This window comes from Diospyros lotus, chromosome 14, assembly GCF_014633365.1.
Source record: "Diospyros lotus cultivar Yz01 chromosome 14, ASM1463336v1, whole genome shotgun sequence".
In the NCBI taxonomy this organism is placed as follows: Eukaryota; Viridiplantae; Streptophyta; class Magnoliopsida; order Ericales; family Ebenaceae; genus Diospyros; species Diospyros lotus.
In genome coordinates this window covers 4,424,336-4,448,955 of record NC_068351.1, presented here as the reverse complement: position 1 = coordinate 4,448,955, position 24,620 = coordinate 4,424,336, and the positions used below count along the sequence as shown (strand labels likewise).

The window sequence follows — 24,620 nt, the reverse complement described above, 5'->3', positions numbered from 1 at the left end:
CATGGCAAATCTAGGTAAAGCACCACTGGAATGCTGTTAATTGGGTATTTAGGTATTTAAAAGGGTCTAGCAGCATGGTTTTGTCCTATGGTGGAGCAAATAAAGGAGAATTAGCCAGCATCCTAGGGTACTCGGATGCTGATTTTGTTGCTGATTTAGATAAAAGAAGATCCACAACCAAGTATGTTTTTAAGTTGTGGAATTCTACTATCAATTGGAAATCAAGCCTCCAACATGTGGTGGCTTTATTTACAACTAAGGCAGAATATATAGCAATATTTGAGGCAATAAAAGAGGCTATGTGGCTAAAAGGCAAACTCCTAGGGACTGTAGTGGATGCCACTTTGATGTGTGATAGTCAAAGTGCCATACACTTGTCCAAAAATCAGGCTCACCATGAAAGGACAAAGCACATAGATGTCCGTCACCATTTTATTAGGGAAATATTAGATAAAAAGGAGATAAATCAAATAAAAGTTGTAGGTGACGAGAATGTTGCAGATATCTTCACGAAATGTGTTCCTATGGCAAAGTTGAAGCATTATTTGAAGCTGCTTCAGGTGGTCCAATAGGCTGGATAAGAAGAGTGGGTCAGGTATTGTTGAGTGCAAGTGTCTGTCTTGATGAAGTCTAATCCTATGCAAATGGTGGAGAATTTGTAAAAAGATTAGCCTAGGATTAAGTCTTGAGACTCAGGAGAGGAAAGAATCAAAGAAGGGTGCGGGTATCAAGAGGCTTCTAGAAGTCCACTAGTTACATAATGTAACAGTAACTGCCACGTGTATAAGCTGGCTACTGGTTTCGTTTAAATCCTTGTAACTCCCGCCCTCTATGGTTTATAAATGAAGGGTTGAGGCGGGTTATTTCAACTATTGATTTCATTCTATCTTGAGAGAAAGAGTATGTGTTGTGTATGCCAGAGAGAAGTTTGTGTTATAGCTTTGTAATTTTTGGTTAGGACAACTGCTTGTTAGAAGTTTGCCTCAAGTCAATACGATCAGTGAAGAGAATTGTGTCAAGCGACTAAAGTATAGATAGGTCATTTTTATTTGTTCCAACTGTAATTTAGTTAAGTTGAGAGGTTAAAACCGGTAATATCTAATTTAGGTAATTTGTATTGGGATGTCTGCCCACTTAGTCTATAAATAAGGGGGCAAGGGGGTTAGTCGTTTTACTGAGAATTCATTTTTTGTGAGTGCAACTTCTGTTTTCGTTTAGAGAAAAAAGGCTAGAAAGCGGGATAGACCTTTGTAATCTTGGTGAGCGATTGAGGGTGTACTCGAGTATTGCTGTACTGATTGTTTGTCAATAAAGTAAGGCTGCTCTCAGGAGGATTCTAAGGCTGGATGTAGGTTCACTCCAAGAGTGAATTGAACCAGGATAAAAATCTGGTGTTCATCGTGTGGTTTGATTTCTTGTTTCTATTTCTGTTCGATTTATTATTCTGTTGTTTATTTTTATGTTATGTTATTTCAATCAACCAGGTGTGTGCACGATTGTGAGAGGCCTAATCCCGTCTCAAGATTAAATCTAGTGATCTCTTAGTTAACAACTTGGTACCAAAGCTAGTATTTAGGATCAAGAAAGTCAAGATTTCATTATATTCATCTTTCTATCATAACATAGTGTCGAGAATGTCTGCCACCAGATATGATATTGAAAATTTTGATGGCTAGAATGATTTTGGCCTCTAGAAAATGAAAAAGAGGGCATTGCGGGGAACATAGGATTGGAAGAAGCTTTAGATGGTGAAGTAAAGATTCCTAAAACATACTCGGACGAACAGAAAAAGGAAATCATTAGGTTAGCCTATAATACTTTGATATTGAGTCTAGGGGATAAGGTGCGGCGAGAGGTGTCTAAAATGACAACCACGACAGAGTTATGGCTTAGACTAGAAAGCCTTTATATGACCAAGACTCTATCTAGCCAATTATATTTGAAGTTTAAATTCTTTACATTCAAAATGAATGAAGGTCAAAGGTTACAAGAACACATTGACAGTTTTAATAAATTGTGTTTAGATCTGGAAAATATAGATGTTAAATATGATGATGAGGATAAGGCATTAGTCTTGTTACATTATCTCCCAAAATCATATGAGACTTTTGTAGATATATTAAAACATAGCAGGGACACCCTAACCCTAGATGATGTAATAGGGGCATTGAATTCAAAGGAATTACAGCATAAGGTAGAAGGAAAGAGTTCAATTGGGGATGTGTTATCAGTTAGGTCTAAACCCGATAAGAGGGACCCTAGGCAAGGGGGAAGATCTAGGACCAAATCCAAGAATGGTAGGAGAATTATAAAATGTTATAACTGCATAAGGAATGACATATTAAGAGAAACTGTCCTCAGAAAAAGAAGGATTTCCTAGATAGGCCTAAGTCTGAAATTTTGTCATCCATTTGTGAATATGACTATGATAGTGCCAAAGCACTTGTAGTGTCTGAAAATGCAGATAAAGATGTATGGATACTAGATTCTGGGTGCTCTTTCCACATGTCACCCCATAGGCAATGGTTCTTGAATTTTAAAGAAATAAAAGGGGTAAGGTGTTGTTAGGGAATAATCACGAATGTAGGATTAAAGGCATAGGAGATATAAAGATCAAACTGCATGATGGGTCTATTAAAACATTGAATGAATTCTGTAAGATATGTTCCTGATTTGAAAAGAAATTTAATTTCCCTTGGATAGTTGGATAGAAACAACTACTCCTATAGAGGAGATGGCAGAGTCCTAAGGGTGATTAGAGGCTTTCTAATAAGCATGAGAGCAATCCTAAATAATGGAATCTGTGTTGCAAGCCTCCACATTGTGTGGAGAAGCTGCAACCACTAAGGTAAAAGCCTGTGATAAGACAAGGATTTAGCATTTTAGGATAGCTCACATTAGTGAGCAAGGCCTTAGGGAATTATCTAAGCAAGGAATATTAAGAGAAGGGAAACTTACAGATTTAGATAAATGTGAGTCATGCATATTTGGAAATCAACTATGGTAAAATTCTCCAAAACTGCCATACATTCATCTAAAGCACCTTTAGACTTTACACACTCTAATTTGTGAGATCCTGCCCGAACATTAACTCATGGTGGAGCTAGGTATTTCCTATCAATTATAGATGACTCTTCTAGGATGGTTTGGGTGTATGTTCTTAAGTCAAAAGACCACACTTTTGAAGCCTTCAAAGGCTGGAAAACCATGATAGAAAACCAGAAAAAAAGCAAAATTAAAATAATTAATTATGACAGATAATGGTTTAGAATTTTGTAATAAGGAATTCACTCATCTATGTAAAGAAAATGGGATCCTAAGACACCTAACAACCCGAATCCATGGTGAATAAGTTGTAGACCTAATTGTAGAAGTTTAGAGGTTAAGCGAGAATAACTAACTTTTGTATAAACAGTTAGCAAGGCTGTTATAGTAGTTAGTTGGTTGTATTTTCTGTTATTTCCTTCAATTGTAAGCCTATAAAGAGGCTGGCATAGTTAGAGAAAGGCATGATTTGAATAACAATTGAATTCCATTTCTCTCTCAATTCTCTTAGCTTTCTCTCGGTTATCTCTCTTCTCCCACAATTCTTTCTGTTATGTTCTCTCCTTCCCTCCCTTTTTGCTCTTCCTTCTTCTAATTCTTACCAATTTACTTCCTAAACCCTAGCCAAACCCTAGGATAGTAACATTTGATATCAAAGCCAATCGTTCCTCGGTTGTGATTGTGGAGATTTTAATAGCTAAATTCAGATTCGATTCTTGAAAGGCGGTGATCTGGAAGTTCTTAGTAGTTAGCTAGGGCGATTCAGGCATTTAATTCCGACGAGCCAAGCGATTTCTGGTGCTTCAGGCAAGTAAAATTTGGCCTGGAATTGAATCGGAATTGAGAGGCGAAGTTGTGCAAAGCAAACATCGACTCGGTATTAAAGGCAACATTAGCCAAGATAGTCCGACAGTGATCGGACTTGAATGTTGAAGGCGACGCTCCTCAGCGAGGAGATCTAGTGCATCCAATCCTAATCCTAGCCGCAATCTGGAATCGGCGATAAACTCAAGTGTCCTTGATCGCGTCCCAGATCTAGTCGTTGCATGTGACAAGGGCGAGAAGGAAGGCACGACTAAAGTAGACTAAGGCATCAAAGAAAAGCAGATTGGAGCAATTGGAGGCTACAGCGATCGCAATCAAGTCCGAGCAATCTTGAATCCGCTGTGAATTGAACGCGGAACAGGAGGATCGCGATCTACATGCAGCCATAGGCTATTGCTCTTAGTGACGAAGTCAAATCAAGCAAGGAGGAGTTACGCAGCAGAAGTTGCTTCAAAAGCAAGATGGTGGATGGTGGATGATGATTGGGTGGCGACAGTGACTCTAAGAAGATTGCAACAAAGCTAGTGGTTCTCCAAGCCTTGGACGGTGATCGGGTGAGAGAAGAAGGCACTGAATCTAGCGAGAAGGAAGTAGCGATGAGAAGCAAAGCCTTGGGCCATTGAAATCGGAAACCATTTAGAAGCAGATTTCCGCTAGCGGCAATTCTCATGCTGTCAATTTGGAGAAGTCGACTTGAAGGTAGAAGAGATGAACTAAAATTGAGCGGGCTAGGCAATCCAACCCAGCGACCAATTGCAAGGCGGAATTGAACGCGAATTGGAAGATGTGTGAGTAGGGGAACTGGAAGGCCGAACAAATTCAATCTTCGGTTGCGGAATTGAAGTTAAGGAGAGAAGGAATCTGCGGTCGGAAACAGTCCATAAGGGAATTCCGAGCAACTGGATCAAGGTGATTCTCCTAGGCGACTACTGTGAGGTGATTTTGGACAGAATTTCGGTGACTTGGGAAAGTGAGAGTCGGCGATTCACAAGAAGTTGCAACAAGAGCCAATCAAACTCTTAAAAGTTGAAATTTGGAAGGCGATAGTCCTTAGCTACTCCATCGTAACTAAGGCAGTGGTTTTGGGTGAGTTGGAAGCTGATAGTAAGCTGACTTGAAGGCCGAACAAACTCGATCAGATTTCAGGAATTGATTTGCTGGCCATTCAGCAGCAGCTAAAAAGATGATTCAGATCTAGGTTATTGCTAGGACGATGTCTGAAGCGGATTAAGGTTGCTGAATTGAAGCAGCAATTGCATTGGCTTGGGTTGGGTTGCTGAATTTTAGTACCAGAATAAATTTTTGAAGAGATCCTTAAAAGTTGAGCAAGAGGTTGTTACTGCAGTGAATTTTCAAGGAATTGAACAGATGAGATGGTTGAAGGACTATGTGCTACAACAAGGGAAGGAATCAAGGACCTCAGTAGATAATTGGATGACTTTTTTATTCTATTTTCACATAAATTTCAAGTTACTATTCCGATAGAATGTTTTTTCTAGGGAATACTCTGCTTCCTTCAATCAGATCAGAGATGAGAGCTATAAAGAGGAGCTTAACAAGCTGAAACAAGAGGGCTCGGTTATGGAATACCTGGTTAGGTTTGAGAAATTGAAAGTACTTGTGCTCAATTTCCATCCAATTTTGACTTGAGTCTTATTTTTTATCAAGATTCATTAATGGCCTTAACGAAACGTTGAGGCCTATGGTGAGAATGATGTTTCCAGCCATGGTATAGTAAGCAGCCTAGAAGGCTAGGCTGCAAGAGTTGGCGCTGGAAGCCATATACCAAAAGCATGGGCTACTGCCTAAAGGTTACCCTAAGAGCAGCCAATAGATCGAAGGAACTTCTAAGGCTGCTAATCAAGTAGTGCAAGGAGCTGATGAAGTAGCAATGGAGGAGGAAGATGGAGTTTATGCAAGTGATGAGAAGTATGAGGTTGATGAGGTCCTAAAAATGGGAATGGTAATTGCAAAGAATGAGGGAAAACCTGAATTGGATCAGGCAACTCAGAATGACAAGAAAGGAAAGGCAATTGCTAAAGAAGAGAATGAGGTTCCACTTGAGGAAAAATCTGCTGAAAGTGAGCCTTTGGCGTACTCCAGCAATCAGCAAGTAAAAGTCTCTCCACTTGAGGAGGTCCCTACTGAAGATGAGGAAGGAGCTTCGAAGGTTGGATTTGGTGTTGCGACAAGTAATAGTACTATTACTGTTGAGGAGTCACAGGTCAAGGAAATTCCAGTCGAAGAAACTAACATTGTTGTTTTGAGGTATTTTGATCCCGAGTTGTATGACAATATTGCTGCCATTTCACCTGGTGTGGACCAAATTCAGATGATGAAGGAAGAACAGGTTGCAGCCATTTGGTTCGAGAGTTTTGATATTGTGGAAGAGGAGGTTACTGCAATCTGGTTTGGGAGATGTGACATCGGAGAAAAAGACGTGGAAAGGCAAAAAAGAAGGATACGAGATAAGCACAAAAAAAGGAGAAGAAGAAATCAGATTTTAAGGCCGGTATTGGATGAAGAACAGGTTAACAACTGTCAATTCTTGGGGACAAAAATTGTTTGAAGGGGTGGAGATTGTCGTGACCCTGAAGATATGATTGTAATTGGGGGGGAATCCATGATGAATAAGTTGTAGACCTAATTGTAGAAGTTTAGAGATTAGGCAAAAATAACTAACTCTTGTATAAACAGTTAGCAAAGCTGTTATAGTAGTTGGTTGTATTTTCTGTTATTTCCTTCAATTGTAAGCCTATAAAGAGGCTGGCATAGTTAGAGAAAGGCATAATTTGAATAGCAATTGAATTCCATTTCTCTCTCTCAATTCTCCTAGCTTTCCCTCGGTTATCTCTCTTCTCCCACAATTCTTTCTGTTATGTTCTCTCTTTCCCTCCCTTTCTGCTCTTCCTTTTTCTAATTCTTACCAATTTACTTCCTAAACCCTAGCCAAACCCTAGGGTCATAACACAACCCCTGGAAATCCAAAGCAAAATGGGTTTGCTGAAAAGATGAATAGGACCTTGCTAGAGAGGATTAGATGCATGATTTTTCATGCCAAATTATCCAAAAAATTTTGGGGAGAAGCTGTAAATACAGCAACCTACATTATAAACTTATCTCCCTCAGTTGCTATAGGATTTAAGACCCCCACTTAAGAGTGTTTGGGTGCTTGGCTTATGTCCATATCAAGCAAGGGAAACCTGAAGCGAGGGCTAAAAGATGTCTGTTTATAGGGTATCCTTCTGGTGTAAAAGGGTACAAATTGTGTAGTCTAGAATCAGGGTTACCTAGGACAATAATATCTAGGGATGTGACCTTTGATGAAAACTCTACCATAAAAGACATAAACTTAGATGAATCTAAGGGAAATGAAGGGAATACTAAAGCTGTGGAAGTTGAACAGCAACTAGGACCTTCAGAAAATGTCTTAGATAGCCCTATAAACCTAAATCCAGAAGAAGAGATGTCTGAAAATACAATAGACAGTCCTATAGATCAGGACCCAGACTATAGTATGGAGAGTGAAGGGCCATCTAGCATAGACAATGATCAAAACCATGTGAGGGTGGTGGGCCGTAAGTGGTTATTCAAGATTAAGGAAGGTGCTGGGAAAGAAGATAAGCCTAGGTACAAGGCTAGGCTAGTGGCTAGGGGCTTCTCTCAAGTGCCCGGCATAGATTTTAATGAAGTACTTTCACCCGTTGTGAGACATACTTCAATTAGGATCCTTTTAGCCATATCAGCACACTTAGATTTAATCCTTGATCAAATGGATGTCACCACGGCCTTTCTACATGGAGAGTTAAGAGGAAAATATTCTTATGGAGCAGCCTAAGGGATTTGAGGTTAGAGGGAAAAGAGAGCAAGTATGTTTTCTCAGGTAGGTAGTCTCTCTATGGGTTGAAGCAATCTCCTAGGCAATGGAATAAGAAATTTGACTCTTTTATGATAGTCCAAGAGTTTAAAAGAAGTGCATTTGGCAGCCACGTTTATTTCAAACATATGCCTGGTAAGATATTGATATACCTTCTCCTATATGTAGATGATATGCTGATTGCTAGTCAATCAGCCATAGAAATCCAAAATTTAAAGCTAAGATTGAGATCAGCCTTTGACATGAAAGAATTAGGAGAAGCTAGTAAGATATTAGGCATAGAAATTAGGAGAAATAAGCAGCATAGACAGCTTATCCTATCCCAAAAGGCATACCTTAGTAAGTTGGTTAAGAAGTTTAATATGCTGGATGCAAAGGAGGTTACAGTCCCCTTTGCACAGCACTTTAAACTCTCCCATGAGCAGTCCCCAAGTAATGAAGCAAACATGAGAGAAATGAGTAAGATTCCTTACTCAAACGCAGTGAGCAGCCTGATGTACAGCATGGTCTGTACAAGGCTGGATTTGGCTCATGCTATGAGTGTATCTAGTAGATTTATGGCCAATCCGGGTAGGGCTCATTGTGATGTGAAATGGACATTGAGATATGTGAAAGGAACATTAGGTATAGCTTTGGTTTATGATGGAGCAAAGCTAGAAGAAGAACCTTGCATTTTAGGGTTTTCGGATGCTGATTATGCAGCAGACCTAGACGGAGGAGATTCTCAACTGGAGATGTTTTCTAGCTATGGAATTCTACTATAAGCTGGAAGAGCAACCTGCAGCCCGTGGTGGCTCTTTCCACCACTGAGGATGAATACATTGCTGTTACGGAAGCAATCGAGGAAGGTCTTTCATTGAAAGGGACTGTGAGTGAACTCCTAGGAAGAAATGTTAAGGTTGAGTTAAGATGTGATAGCCAAAGCGCAATCCACTTGGCTAAGAATCAATCCCACCATATTGATGTTAGGTATCATTTTATTAGGGAGATTCTTGAGAAGGAGGAAGTAAGCCTAACTAAGGTTGCAGGAGAAAATAATGCAGCTGATATTTTTACCAAACCTGTTCCTTTGTCCAAACTACACCATTGTTTGAATATATTAAATGTTTGTTGTGCGGAGTGATCAGGTATAGAATGAAGTCCCAGAAGAGAGCAGGATCAGCTTTGGAGGATGGATTGAACTCAAGGCAAATGGTGGAGTATTGTTAGAAGTTTGCCTCAAGTCAATACGATCAGTGAAGACAATTGTGTTAAGCAGCTAAAGTATAGATAGGCAGTTTTTATTTGTTCCAACTGTAATTTAGTTAAGTTGAGAGGTTAAAACCAGTAATATCTAATTTCAGTAATTTGTATTGGGATGTTCGCCCACTTAGTCTATAAATAAGGGGGGCAAGGGGGTTAGTCGTTTTACTAAGAATTCATTTTTTGCGAGTGCAACTTCTGTTTTCGTTCAAAGAGAAAAGGCTAGAAAGTGGGATAGACCTTTGTAATCTTGGTGAGCGATTGAGGGTGTACTCGGGTATTGTTGTACTGATCGTTTGTCAATAAAATAAGGCTGCTCTTGGGAGGATTCTAAGGCTGGATGTAGGTCCACTCCAAGAGTGAACTCAACCAGGATAAAAATCTGGTGTTCATTGTGTGGTTTGATTTCTTGTTTCTATTTCCGTTCGATTTATTGTTCTGTTGTTTATTTTTCTGTTCTATTATTTCAATCAACCGTGAGTGCATGTGATTGTGAGAGGCCTAATACTGTCTAAAGATTAAATCTAGTGATCCCTTAGTTAACACTTCTGTATAGGGCTGTGAGAGAGTGCGATGCATGTAATCAGTTCTTCTGATTCCAAGATAGTGAAGCCAAGACCCCCTTATCAATCTGGACATAGGATGTCTCAAAAGGAAATCCGAACCAGGATAAATCTTCATGCATCACATGTGTGCTTTGAGTTCTGTGTTGTTTTCTTGTATCTTCAAATTATGTCCTACTTCGTGTGAGTGAGTGTGTAATTCTTGAGGGATATCCTAGAGTGTGTGAAAGTGGGATTGTGACAACAGTACCCTTATCCTAAGTCTGACAAAATGCCACCCTACTACTGCGATGGCAGGGTACAGACACAACAATAAGGAGGGAAAATAGAATTGAAGCTTTAACATCTATTATGAAATTCACAATTATACCATAAAATCAAATACACATGATATTTGTGCTTTTGATACTTTCCTACATCATGAAATTCATAGTCATGCCATAAAACCAAATGAACAAATGAATTTTCAACATCATCCTCAACAAATCAACTGGAATCTGTATCAGCTAGACAAATAAAGCAATCGATAAGAATCTGAAAACAAAAAATTACATCAATGAGCATTCTCAGACAAATTTCTTTATTCCTAAAACATGCCAAGCAAACCACTATAAAGAAATATTCCGAAAAAATATCACCAATATGCTTGGGAATATAATATCAGGGACTGAGAAGGCAAAAGAAGTATTATATAATTCTCTCTTCCACTTCTTCCCATTAGTTTCACTCTTGACAACACTTTTTAAGTGTATGGATCCTTTTATAAAGAAACTCAGGCACGTAAAATAATATATAAGGAGACATTTTTGTCCCAGTTGCAAAACATGGCACATATTGGTTTTTTCTATTTTAGGTCTTTTTCTCTTTTTTTATATTTTTGGTCACCACTAAAGAAATAATGTGCTTTGATTTGTTTGTATTTCACTAAAATAACGACTGCTCCAGTATACCTACAAGTGAACCTAGACAATCCCTTAAGCAATAATTTGTTCAGATTGAGTGCATTTCACTCATCATTTATTAAGTATGCTATTGTATGCTTACATACATAAAAGAATTAAACCAACAAATATGCAGGTTGCTGGATGATGCACATTTACAATTTGGAAGTAAGATCAAAGCTTCCCAAATGTATTAGCTGCATTCAGTCATAAAAGAAAATGCATGAATACAAAAATCAGACCGCGGAATAAAGAAACACACAAAAATATGCAAATGCATGTCCACTGCTTTATTATATGCCAAATACATGGATGGAAAATGTCATTAGGTGGCACCCAATTAAATCTAGTGAATTATTAATGAAGGAGGCAGCTGAGGTGGGGAAGGTACTAAAGTAGATGGGTAGGGAGGTAGATGAGGTATAGATGGTGGATAATTAATGTACTGGAAAATGTTTTATGAACATATATGTGGTAAGCACTCTTATCTCCTCTGCCATTGGCATGGCAAAGTTAAAAGAAAACATCTAAAAAGGCGTGAGGGGATTTGTATGTACATATTTTGGGGAAAATTATCAAATAAGACGCATGTTGTTGCGAGAATGGAGAACATGACAACCTACTTGAAGATACAAAATGCTCTTGATCTGGTATCTACGATATATGAGTAATTCTTATATCGGCAATTAGATTTATAATCTTTAGTTGGCGATGCTGCTTTTGTTGGTTGTCTTTCCCGTCTGTTAACAGGGATTTGGATCTAATAATAACTGCATATTATTTTCCCCTCGTTTTTGCAGGTGTGGTTGCCTCTTCCATGAAGGTTGCTTCACCTGAATGTGATGGTGGCCAGCTAGATTTGAGAGGTTATACGTAGCCTTGGAGCATATAAAAGGAGATTCTTACCAGATTTGTGAGGGCTGTCATAGGCCTTAATTGAATTTCATAAAAAGTTTGGCCATAGCAATCAAACATCATTCTTAATATACAATTAACAAAAAAACATCTAAGAGAATAAAAACAAATTCGAGCACCAGAAATTTATCATTTGGGATAACTAGGAATATGTTATATTATTTGAAGAGATGCGAAGATTTGATATCATTTGCCAATAGGAATATCTTGACAATTAGAAAAGATAATGACCATTTAATATTCCAGAGTACAAATTTACCATTTAAAGTTGTTCGTTGGATCCTGTTGTAAATAACAGGTGCAAATAGAAAGTTAATCTACCAAACATTGCTCGATAAGGAAATTTGTACAGGATCACACCCACTTAAAGGTACCAGATGTCAACAAAACATGATTGAGTGGTTATTTTAGTAAGATTCCAAGTAAAGAGGGAGAACTGATAAGAAAGTTGAGATAGAAATGAGAGAGACTCGGGAAGAAAGAAAGATTGAACCTTCAATTTCCTGAATTTCTTCCTCTTACAATGAACTACCCCTTTTATAGGGATCCTCAACTACTCTTCAGTAGTGCAGTAACTGAAAGCCCAACAGCCTTGTAACAGCCATTGCTTCTAACTGTTTTACAACAACCTAGACAACCACTAACTGCTTCTAACCAATCTACAACAACAGCAACCCTCAACTTACACAATTACCCCTCCCTACACTAACAACAACCCTCAACTTACACAATTACCCCTCCCATAGCCTAGGGTCGTGACAATGATTTATTCAACACAGCCTAGCAACTATAAGACCATAAGAAGGAATTAACAATTGAAACTAAACAAAGAGCTTATTTGGCTTCAGCAGTTGGACAAATGCAGAGATGACCCTATGTACATATGAAGAACAGAAATTAAGAAATGTCAAAGAAAGTGAGACTCACACAAATAGAATGGCCTAAGAAGTACTCTTAATTGATTCACAAGTAGCAAATGTCAATTTGAGGTGGCTAAAGAATATGACATCCACCTTAGTGAATTGAGAAAAGTAACTGATTATCAATCAAAACTGGATACAATCACCTATGAGCATGTAATCCTATTCTCACCTTCACCGTATATTTTTTGTCGACCAAAAGATTTGGAGACTTCAAATCTCGATGAACAATGGGAGGATTGCGATTATGAAGATAATTCATTCCCTTTGCCTACAGAAAACAAAAGTACAAATTGGTAATTTCTCCCCAAAAGTGTATGAATGGACCTATTTGATTAAAAGGTGAAAAGGAAGTAAGGATTTAACAAAATTCTGAAACCTTTAGCACTTCATTGAGACAACAACTTGTGCATGAGGAGAAAACACAATATTTATAGGTCTAAGCGTGCATAATAGATACAACAAAAACAGAACTTTCTAATGCATACCACATCATAAGCCATACTCAACCTGCGCCTCTCATCCAATACTTCTCTTGCACCCTGTTTATGTAAAAGTCGATATAAACTCCCTCTGCAGTTCAAAGCCAAAACTAGAGTTAGTTAGCTACTTGAATCAATGCTCTTGGTGATACATGGATATCTAATCTCTGTGATTGATGGTAAGGGAATTACAAGAGACAATGGAAAACCTTGATAGATATTCTGTTACAATGGACAAGTTTGGAGGATGAGTAACAGCACCCATAAATAGAACTATATTTGGGTGCCGCAAGCGTTTCATAATTGCGACCTACAAACATAAGTAGTCAAGTCAAGAAGCAGAAATATAAGAATACAAAATAATTCAAATCATTAGGTACTTAACAACAAATACATAAGATTCATTAAGTTGAGAATCCTCAAATTTAGACTCAGTTTTCCAGAAGTTTCAACACACCTCCCTTAAAAATTCTTTCAATCGCCCTGGATGCAAATCTTGATCCATGAGAATCTTCACAGCAACATCCTGAAAGATAAAAAATTGTGTGATCATAAAATCTGTTAGAATGAAGCCAGTAGCACCTAAAAATATGACTGAACTGTGAAGTGATAGTTGATAGAAATAATGTCATAGATAACTAAGTGGAACCTAAAAAGAAGAGCAATAAGAAACAAAAGAGTTACGAAAATAAAAAATTGAAGTTTTATTGGATCTTGACAAACAACTGAAATTGAGCTCATATCTCCATCAATATGGAACAGCAAAGACATACAGACCATATATTACAACCATAACAGGATTGTTCATCATGCTGTCAAGGTTAAGTTAATCTTTTCCATTTGTGATGTAATCTGTGATGTAAACATACAGACTATCAATCATTTTAACTGATAATCTTAGGGAATCAGTGCAAGAAAAGTAGGCAGTAGCTAAAATTTTCCATTTGAGTGGGTAAGACTTCCATATAATCACACCTGATGATCAAGTGTCAACTGTTTACATCACAGATTATTCTGACCTAGAGCCTAAAGTGTATATGAGGTCAAAACACAAACAATTCCCTTACTTTTCACACTAAGGATGCTTCCGTATTATATAAAAAATAACAACAGAATCATTTTCCCACATTTTAAATGTTAGTGGGGGCGTGCATAATTCGGTCCAAACCATTAAACCAAACTGGGCCGGTTAGTTTGGTTTGGTTTAAGTTTTGTTAAAAAACAGTTTGGTTTGAATTTTTAAAAAAAAAAAAAAAAATTGGTTTATGGTTTTGTTTCAGTTTGTGATACAAAAATTAATCAAAACTGTAAACTATATTATTATATTATATACTATATTATACAATACAAATAATATAAAATCGACATTTTTAAACTAATTAAAAAAATAAAAAATAGCAAAACAACTAAAAGAAAAATGGAAAACAATATAACACATATAGATTAAGTAAAAAAAAAACTGTTGTTTTAGGCAATATTTTATATTTCAGTGTCTAGTTATCAAAAAAACAAAAAGATTGATTATGTTTGTTTATTTTTTGATGTTAGATAGAGAGTTTTAGAAGTGTGACAGTTGTTGCAATTTATAAAATATGCATATAAAAATTATTTAACTCTTATTTTGTTCAAACCGTGGTTTGAACTGAACCAAACTGCAATTTTTTGTTTGGTTTAGCCTGTAAAAAAGTTTAGTTTGGATTGGATATTCCAGTAAAACCTAATATATGGTTAGGTCTCAATTTTTTTCCAAACTGGACCGTGCACGCCCAGTATGTGAGGGAATAAAACAAAAAACAAATATATTCTGTAACACCCATACAAGATCAAAATCAGAGACATAGATTTAACAAGGTTCAGCAATGTGGCTACATCCACAGGCAAAGAAGGAGCAAAAATTCAATACGTCACAAATGGAATACAAAAGAGAGAAACTCTCATTCTCAACCCCAACACACTAATCTCACAAATTTCTCTGAGATTCATCACTTAATGCCCAACCGCAAATCTAACAATCAGAAATGAGACTCTATTTATAGAGAGAAAAAGATAGGTAAAAAAATCCTAAATTATCTGAGTCTTGGATTGAGCATAAAAATCCTATCTCCACCATACTTAGCGTTGGGTCATTTAATTTGAATTCAAGGCAATCTCAATGCCACATATTAGCAAAAAAGCATTATCAAAAGTCATCATATATCTATACTATATTAGCAACTCTTTTTCTAGAGCTCGTGCAATTAATTCATTCCACATGTTACATCCAAAAAAAGATAAAAAATTAAAGCAAAGTTCAGAATATGAAAGGCACAAGCAACTCACATTGTTGTCATAAGATCTATACGCCAAAGGGACAGGAAATAAGTTCTAACGTCTAGTTCCAAGTAAAATTAGTTTCCAAACTGAAAAACTTTAACTTTGCAGAAAATGAAACAAATAGCAATCTCAATAAAATATCACTTCCCTAATCTGTACGACCATGTTTGACAGAGGAGACCAACCAAGCTAAAATTTCTGAACAAGGGAGTCAAAAGACTAGGCTGCCTTCAACTAACCATGAATTAATAGGATCTGTGCGCTTCAATATATTTGTTAAATTGATCTCCAACAACCCCCCCCCCCCCCCCGGCCAAAAAAAAAAAAACAAAGAATGTGGCATCTAATTTTATCTGCCCTTACTTGGCTCTCATATTTGAGTAGTCCAGGTGTTTTCACTAATTAGGATATTCAATTCAAATGAATTTACTTTTTTACTGGAACCGAATAAATATTCTCACAGGAATATCATCAATTCCAATCGAGACATAATCATAAAAGATAAAAGGAAAACTAGGTTGCTATGATTAACCAGTCAATATTTCAGCAACACCAAACAAAGCCATCCATTATTCAATTTTATATTATAACTACAATATTGCAAAGTTGTTAACCAAATATAATCTGGCACCTTAAGCCATAAGCACAATTAGGTAACTCAAATACATTAGGATAGCTAAAATGAAAGAAAATCACATTACAAGGAATCATGGAAATTTACTCCTATTCATCAGTTTCTGAGAAGCAAACTTCAAATGGTAGTTTAGAACAGACAAGCAATTACTTACTGAGCCATGCCAATCAGCACGATGAACAGTGCCAAAAGAACCTGGTAAAGCATCATGTCATTTACTTTCAGTGTAATGTCCCACATGCCTAAAAAAAATAACTTTTCTGCACAAAGAATTGTAAGTGACCTCCTGAAGTTTCTTCCAACATGGAGAAAAAAGACTTACCTGATCCAATTCTCTCTTTCAAAACAAGGTCACTCCAAGGAATGTCCAAATCTTCCACATCAAGGGAAATTTCTCTTCTTTGTCTAATTGGAACCAGTTGACCACCCTCAACAAATCTCAAATTGTTAGCTGCATTTCCTCTCCGATCAGGCATAACTATATGTGGTCGAATTTCTCTATGACCAATTGTCTGCAAATGCTCTAGAGGGACTCGATCATTGACCATATCTGTTGAGCTTATGATAGCATTATTTTTGTTAAATGGTTGCAAATCCCTATCATGAGCATTTGCTGAGGGTGTTGGTAACTGAGGAATTTCATTGCTGTCACTTGAATTATGCACATGGCTTTCCCTATCAGATTGCTTAGGATATGTCGGTTCTCCATTATCTCCTTGCAAAGCAGTACCTGCAACTTTAATTTTAAGAACTTTTAAACTCAGGAAGTGACAAATATATGATATTGAAACTACAGAAACTAGGGTAAGTGGGGGGACACACGTCAGGCTGATGACTGCCCTAGAACTGAACTAAACATCATTACTTCTACCAAGTATGGAAGAAAAACCAAACCCAGACATCAAATGAACCGGCCCAGTAATTCTCAACTCAATTTAAGTTCGACCCAATGTTAAAGCAGGAGCGAAGGTTGAGCACAAATTCAATGTGGTTATATGCCATTGACAACTTATAGCTGTCATTATATTTTGAGTGAAGATTTTAGGAATGTGATAAATGATTTCTAGATGCAAAAAGCTGTACGGATAAATCTATTTCTCTTGTTGAGCTTATATAGAGTCCTTTCTTTAGAACCTAAACCTTATGCATCATCATGAAAACAGCATTAGATCAAATCAGTGCATATGGAACTAAGCAGTAACCGGTAATTTTCAATTCAATTCCACTTCAGCCCAATGATATTTTTTTTTCTCTTAAAAATAATTTTTAGTTGTGGGCCACATTTGACAATAAGTCATTACTGTTTTGGTGTTAAAAGTTTAAACTAACCAGGCCATCATTTATTGGGCTATGGGATAGCATTACAGGCCAGGTCATTGCCATGCAACCTAAAAGATTAAGATATTAGGCCATCGAGTCAACTCCCCTTATATGGCCTAAGATCTCCCCTTTCTTATCTAATGTAGGATTCAAGAGTTAAGCTGTTTTGATATCCTCTTGTCACAAGGTGAGGACTTACCATTCAACCCAAAATTTTAAGCTAACAGGTGGTACTACCTAACCCCTTGTATGGCTCAAAGTCTCCACTTTCTTGTTCAAAAGAGGTGCAACAAATCTCATGATGTCAAAATAAGGTTTACGAAAGAACAATGTAGAAAATCTTTGAAACCCTAAACATAAATAGACCCATGCTCTCAAAGCATAAACTGCGCTGACATTGTCAGCCATAAAATACCCTTTAAAGAGAAAATTACATATATAGAGAAAATTGCACTGATGCCCTATTTAATCCTCATCTACTTTAGATTGGAGTATAGAAATGTTATTCTTTCTGTAAATTAGATTATGGTATAGAAATTCTAAATCACCTAAGATTTAGATTGAGTTATAATTAAGGTCGGCCTACAAACATACCACAAAGTGAACCACATTGCCTTGATTCCCACAAACATACTGAAATAACTAAAATCTCTTAACTTCTCAAATATACCTTAACAGCCACATTATTACTCAAATGTCATTACTAACCAAAGTAAAATACCAATAACCAAACAAAGTTGGATTGAAATAGCCTACATATGGTCTAATCTAGATAGTCCAAAACCAAAAGTGGGTCAAAACCAAACAGGTCAACAAACCAAAACTGGTTTAAGAAAAATATGTCTCAAATAGGATAATAAATCAAAACAAGGAGAAAATTTTGATTATTTCATTATACTTGTGAAATTCAAGCCAATGTGGAAAATTCTTGAGTTTCTTTTAATTAGTAGAACAAGCCTAGCTATAACTCAATTTAGGCAACTTCGGATTTTTGTCCACCCTATCTCTATATAATATGCTAATGCTACATTATCTGATTTACAGAGTATGGAGTGCATCATAGAATCATCAAAAGATTGTGAGATTAGTTGTCTTGGGATTTTAGAGTTAAAAGTTTTTTATATTATGTAACTTATTTTTCACATGGTGAATTATCAATCCTTCATCTGTGGATGCAACTGCAAACACATTGTTGAACCACAGTAAACCAATGTGTGACATGGCAGCCGCATTCAAACAGGACGAAGAGTGTTACTCACTGATTGAAGGATAACAGGATTGCAAGATCAGAGAAAACAGGGGAAGCTGATTATCAAGACAAAAGGGAGAATGCCAATATTATCCAAACAGAAGATCAATATGGGAAAGAAGGCGGCCTCAGAGGTATTTGTATTGACAATTCAGCTGGAGGATAATTGCTGAAATGAGGAAGTTAAGAATGAAAGGGTGAATCAGCTATGCCTTATATGGAGCAACGCAAAAATAAATGAGATGGCAGTGGTCCATGCTTGAGATCAGGCCAATTGTAATAACAGTTGAATAATTGTTATTAGTTAGCATGTTCAGCTCCTTTCTGTTGGCTATTGGTAAACAGGTTAACTTCTGGAGCCTAAGATATTGTATAAATAAACCAAGTCTAGTATTTGGTAAACAGGTTAACTTCTGGGCCTAAGATATTGTATAAATAAACCAAGTCTAGTATTTTCAATATTCAAGCAATGATTACATCTCTTCTTCTTCTTCTTCTTCTTCTTCTTCTTCTTCTTCTTCTTCTTCTTCTTCTTCTTCTTCTTCTGAGATCAGGCCAATTGTAATAACAGTTGAATAATTGTTATTAGTTAGCATGTTCAGCTCCTTTCTGTTGGCTATTGGTAAACAGCTTAACTTCTGGAGCCTAAGATATTGTATAAATAAACCAAGTCTAGTATTTTCAATATTCAAGCGACAATTCAGCTGGAGGATAATTGCTGAAATGAGGAAGTTAAGAATGAAAGGGTGAATCAGCTATGCCTTATATGGAGCAACGCAAAAATAAATGAGATGGCAGTGGTCCATGCTTGAGATCAGGCCAATTGTAATAACAGTTGAATAATTGTTATTAGTTAGCATGTTCAGCTCCTTTCTGTTGGCTATTGGTAAACAGGTTAACTTCTGGAGCCTAAGATATTGTATAAATAAACCAAGTCTAGTATTTGGTAAACATGTTAACTTCTGGAGCCTAAGATATTGTATAAATAAACCAAGTCTAGTATTTTCAATATTCAAGCAAGGGTCCATGCTTGAGATCAGGCCAATTGTAATAACAGTTGAATAATTGTTATTAGTTAGCATGTTCAGCTCCTTTCTGTTGGCTATTGGTAAACAGGTTAACTTCTGGAGCCTAAGATATTGTATAAATAAACCAAGTCTAGTATTTGGTAAACAGGTTAACTTCTGGAGCCTAAGATATTGTATAAATAAACCAAGTCTAGTATAAATAAACCAAGTCTAGTATTTTTAATATTCAAGCAATGATTAAACCAAGTCTAGTATTTTCAATATTCAAGCAATATTCAAGCAATGATTACTTCTGGAGCCTAAGATATTGTATAAATAAACCAAGTCTAGTATTTTCAATATTCAAGCAATGATTACATCTCTTCTTCTTCTTCTTCTTCTTCTTCTTCTTCTTCTTCTTCTTCTTCTTCTTCTCTTCATTCTTTTTCTGCTACTACCTGTTTTATGCAATAGAAGGTGATCACTGGCTTAGTGATAAGTCGTTAATAACAGTGTCTTTAATTTTGATCTAGTCTATTGTGGGTGTCAGGACCTCGGTCCTGACACGTAAATTTCTCCTCTTGAGAGAGAAATTAGGGTTAGGAAGAAGGGAAAAGGGGGAAAGAACGAGAGAGAGAGAGAGGAACAGGGAGTTGCAAGAGAGAGAGATTGAAGAGAGAAAAGAGTATCAGTTTTGGTTATGAAATTCCTTCCCTCTCTTATTGAATTGGGAGCTCTTATATATCCCCTTTCCCGCCAATCCTTGGTGGCTACAAACCTTAACAATTTGATGGTTACATCCTCCAACAGGCTAACAGCTTACTACACCCTCCTAACCGCCTACCAACCGCTTTAGCTGCCTATTGTTATGATATACAGCACTTACCCACCTGCTGTTACAATGATAGGAAGAAAAATACAATTTTACCCTGGGTTCCACGTAGGGTCCTGACAGTAGGTTACAAAATTATTATTCAGCTTGATATTGATTTATTTCTAACATGTATGACAGTAGCCCATGAAAGCTAATTCTTTATAGTAGGCTGTGAGAAGTGAGAACAAATTGTTTACTTCACAACCTATGTAGGAACAAAGGACTAAAAAGGCTTAGCTAGCTTGGAAAGGGATTCAGTAGTTTGCGCATGCTTTCTCCATCAACGTTGGACCAGTGGAAAAGCAAGTACATTTTAATTTATTAATACATGGTTGGGTTAAAGCTTAAGTTTGTTGTAGATCAATTTCCATTTTGGTTGTGTAAGTACATGCGTCAATCAAAAATCATACAGATGTCATAACCCAAACAAATGTACAAAATTGGGGCAAAGCATCATTTTTCCCTTCAAATACAATGTCGTGTACCGAGGCTATAACCTTTACTTTGTTGCTATTCGTAGCTATTATTGTAATTTTTGGAGGGAATTAGCCTGCTGGTAGAAGGTTCCAAGCAGTGCAAGTTGTATGTAAACGGTTAGGCAACTTGACTGATTCTAGAAGGGACTTGGCAACCGTTTTGGCACCAATCCCAAGTTGTGGCCGTATAAGAGATCGGCCCAACTCATTGTATAGACATGATTTGATAATTGAAATCCGAATTCTCCCTCCAAAACTTCTCGTTCTTTCTCTCTCTTTATATTTTTCTCTCCCTATTCTACATTTCCTCCCTTATGTTAAAGGTTGTCTCAAGTATATGGTATGAGAAGAAAATGATAGCAGTTCGCTAGAGTTCCTTTTGAAGATTTTAGATAGAAGTTGTAACCCAAACTGCAATTAGTTATAGTTTGGGGGTTAAACTGTAAATATCTAATCATATTCATTAAGATATCCACCCACTATTATAAATAGAGGGCAAGGGGTTAGCAAATGCAAACAGAGTTCTCATTTTTTCTTGTTTGTAAGACTACTGGTCATCCTCTTGTGCGCTGAGTGTTGTGGGAAAGAAGAGATCAAGATTGTGAGAAAAGTGATTCTTGGAGCGATCTGGTGGAAATCTCTTTGGTTATTTTCATTGAACTTGGGAGCGCTGTAACAGGAGGGAGTAGGGGACAGTTGTACTGCTGTAATCACTCTCGATTTCTAGTGGATTTGTCTCGGAGAGAAGGCTGGATGTAGGATTGCACTTTGCAATCCGAACCAGGATAATCCTGTGCCTCGTGATTGGTTTGATTGTTCTTTACTTTCTTTTCTTTGCTGTTTTTCATTATCAGTTATCTCTATTCTATTGTGGTTTGATTTACGGGTGAGGAGTGAAGAGAGATTGGCAAAATCTAAGTCTTGAATCGGTTTCTAAAAACTCCTAATCATAACACCTTATTTCTGCAAATTCTCTATCGGATCAGAGAGAATTCCCTCTGTCAAATCAAGGATCTGACATCTTGGTATCAGAGCATTGTCTTGGCCGGCATTCTGAATTGAGGAGACAATGGTTGACGACACGAGGATGAGGCAAATGGAGTTGTAGGATTCAACAGGTGACTGCTTAAATGGTGGAAGTCCAAGCTCGGGTGGAAACAATGAAGGATAAGATTGGTTCGGTGGTGGATCGAAAATTAGAAGGGATTGCAGAGAAGATCAAGGATGACATGCGAGACCAAATTCGAGAACAGATGCGAGGGATGCGCAAGCAAAGCAATGTGTTGCGCAATCAACTGCAACAATTCATGATCATGTTCTCCAATCAACATCAAGTAAGGATTTCACCTAATTTTCCCCTAATGAACGTATCGAACCAATTCTACTGAGAATTGGCACAAGTAACCGGAATGTTGGGCCATCAGAGGTTGAGATGGATCTATCCGCAAAGGAAGAGAATGTGTGGAAGAGTAGACATGAAGGCACTACTCATTCAAACCACACCGGATTTCCAATGTCAAGGTTGGAATTGTCGATGTTCGAGGGACAAAAACCCCAATGGTGGATCAAGAGATGTGAGAAGATGTTTGTGATCCACCAAGTGGCCGAGAACCAAAGAGTGTCCCTAGCCTATGCCTACCTCAATGACTTTGGGGACATTTGGTTCCAGGGGTGGTCCAAGGTAAGGGAGTCCTATAGCTTGGAAGAATTTTCTAAAGGACTTTGTGAGAGGTTTGGGGAAAGAGGCATGATAGACGTAGTGGAAGAATTTAATCGCCTAAGGAAGGAACGGTGATGGAATACCAAATGAAATTCGAAGAATTGAAGTCCCTAATGTTGAGCAAAAACCCATACCTCACCAAGGAGTATTTTGTGTCTAGTTTTGTGGGAGGATTGAATGATGAATTGCAATCGGCAGTGAAGGTGCAGAAACCCAAGACAGTACAAGAGGCAGTAGAGGGAGCCTCCTTGCAGGAGTTAATGTTTGAGGCTTGATGAGGAGACAAAAAGGGCAGAACAGAGGAGGGATACCAAGTACCGTGCAAAATGGGGATAAATTCACAGGGCGAGAACCTCCAAAGGGAGGAACAGGGGCCCGATATCAGGTATTACCTCCTCCAGGGCCTAATTTACAATCTAGGGACAAAATTATTGAACAACGGAGACAAGTTGGGCTATGTTTCAAGTGTGGAGATAAATACTTCGTAAGGCATCAATGCAGAAAGTAGTTGTTGTTGCTAGAAGGAGAAGAGGAGGAAAATAAGGAGGACCACGCGATGATAGAAGAAGCAGGCGAAGAGGACAATAGGGCAATCTCGTTACATGCTATAAAAGGGGCGACCAGTAGCAAAATAATCAAAGTTGACGGCAGGGTATGAGAAGGTACCCTTATGGTGTTGATTGACAGTGGAAGTACCCACAATTTTATTGATGAGAGTACTGCACAGAAGATGAAGTGCCATGTGGCCAGTACACGCAGGGTGAGGCATTTGAAGCTAACCTGAGATTGCTGAAGCTGGGGGGTTGTCACATAATTTTGGGTGTGGATTGGATGAAGGGAGTGAGTCCAATTAGTTTCGATTTTAATAAGATGGAAGTTTCCTTAGAAAAAGAAGGAAGAAGGGTGGTTCTCCAAGGCAATATGGAGATGGGGTCCTGCAAAATGATAAGGGGAAGAAGCTACATCAACTTCTTCGAAAGAAAATATCCCAAGTGGCACATCTGTTCTCGATTGAGGCCAAAGAAGAAAGGGAAGACAGAGAGGAGACAAAGAGAAATCACTCAAGAAATGGCCAAAATCAGCCACATGAGGTATGGCAGGTATCTAATCTAACCTCACTTGAGTTATTACTAGTTGAATATCACAACCTGTTTGTAGATCCTAAGTCACTTCCACCTAAGCGACCCCTAGACCATTCCATTCCCCTAAAGCCAAATGTTGAACCAGTCAACGTAAGATCTTATCAATACCCTCCCAAACAGAAAATAGAAATTGAAAAGTTGGTGAGGGATATGCTTTCCCAATCAATTATTAGACCAAGTCATAGCCTTTTTGCCTCTCATGTCCTCTTGGTCCGAAAGAAAGATGGAACATAGTGTTTTTGTGTCGATTATCGACGACTAAACGCCATCACCATCAAAGATAAATTTCCAATACCTATCATTGAGGACCTACTTGATGAGCTCAAACACGCCTCAATTTTCTCTAAACTCAACCTACGCTCAGGTTACCACCAAATAAGAATGAACCCATCTGATATTCCAAAGACCGCTTTCCGAACTCATCATGGGCGCTATGAATTCACGGTGATGCCATTTGGCCTTACTAATGCCCCGATTACTTTCCAAACATTAATGAACCAAATCTTTGAACCATATCTCAAAAAAATTTATCTTAGTATTCTTTGATGACATCTTGATATATAGCTCTTCTTTTGACCAACACTTAGAACACCTTAAGACTACTTTTCAGGTCTTGCAATTCAACCAGTCGTACCTCAAAAGGTCTAAGTGTGCTTTTGCACAAGCACAAATTGAGTATTTGGGGCATGTTATATCTAAAGCATGTGTTGGAACTGACCCTCAGAAGATTGAGGCCATTACTGCCTAGCCTAAGCCCACTAATATCCGAGCCTTGAGGGGGTTTCTGGGACTAACCGGATACTACTATAAATTCGTGAAGGATTATGGGTCGATCAGTAAACCACTCGCTAATCAACTGAGGAAGGAGGGGTTTAACTGGGATTGGAGGGCGAAGGAAGCATTTGAACAAGTAAAGAGGGCTATGTGTGAAGTCCCAATACTTGGGCTACCAGATTTTAGCAAGCCTTTATCTTTGGAGACTGATGCCAGTGAGGTGGGCATAGGGGCAATACTTTCTCAGGAGGGTAGACCCCGGCTTTTCTCAACCAAGCCTTGAGCCCTAGACACCAAGGGC

General features: G+C 37.7%; 1 protein-coding gene across 4 annotated transcripts in view; it reads right to left on the bottom strand.

Annotated features, from left to right (window-relative positions):
• Positions 1-24,620, bottom strand: part of LOC127789571 (serine/threonine-protein kinase CTR1) — a 41,321-nt gene that overhangs the window by 8,852 nt on the left and 7,849 nt on the right. For 3 of the 4 annotated variants that reach the window (XM_052318494.1, XM_052318495.1, XM_052318493.1), the window contains exons 6-11: positions 16,080-16,493; positions 15,912-15,952; positions 13,268-13,336; positions 13,020-13,120; positions 12,817-12,901; positions 12,501-12,599 (exon numbers count right to left, since the gene is read on the bottom strand). In XM_052318494.1, coding sequence (XP_052174454.1) covers positions 12,501-12,599; positions 12,817-12,901; positions 13,020-13,120; positions 13,268-13,336; positions 15,912-15,952; positions 16,080-16,493 — 809 coding nt within the window. The remainder of the gene's footprint in view (positions 1-12,500; positions 12,600-12,816; positions 12,902-13,019; positions 13,121-13,267; positions 13,337-15,911; positions 15,953-16,079; positions 16,494-24,620) is intronic. The other variant, XM_052318496.1, reaches the window with a different exon arrangement.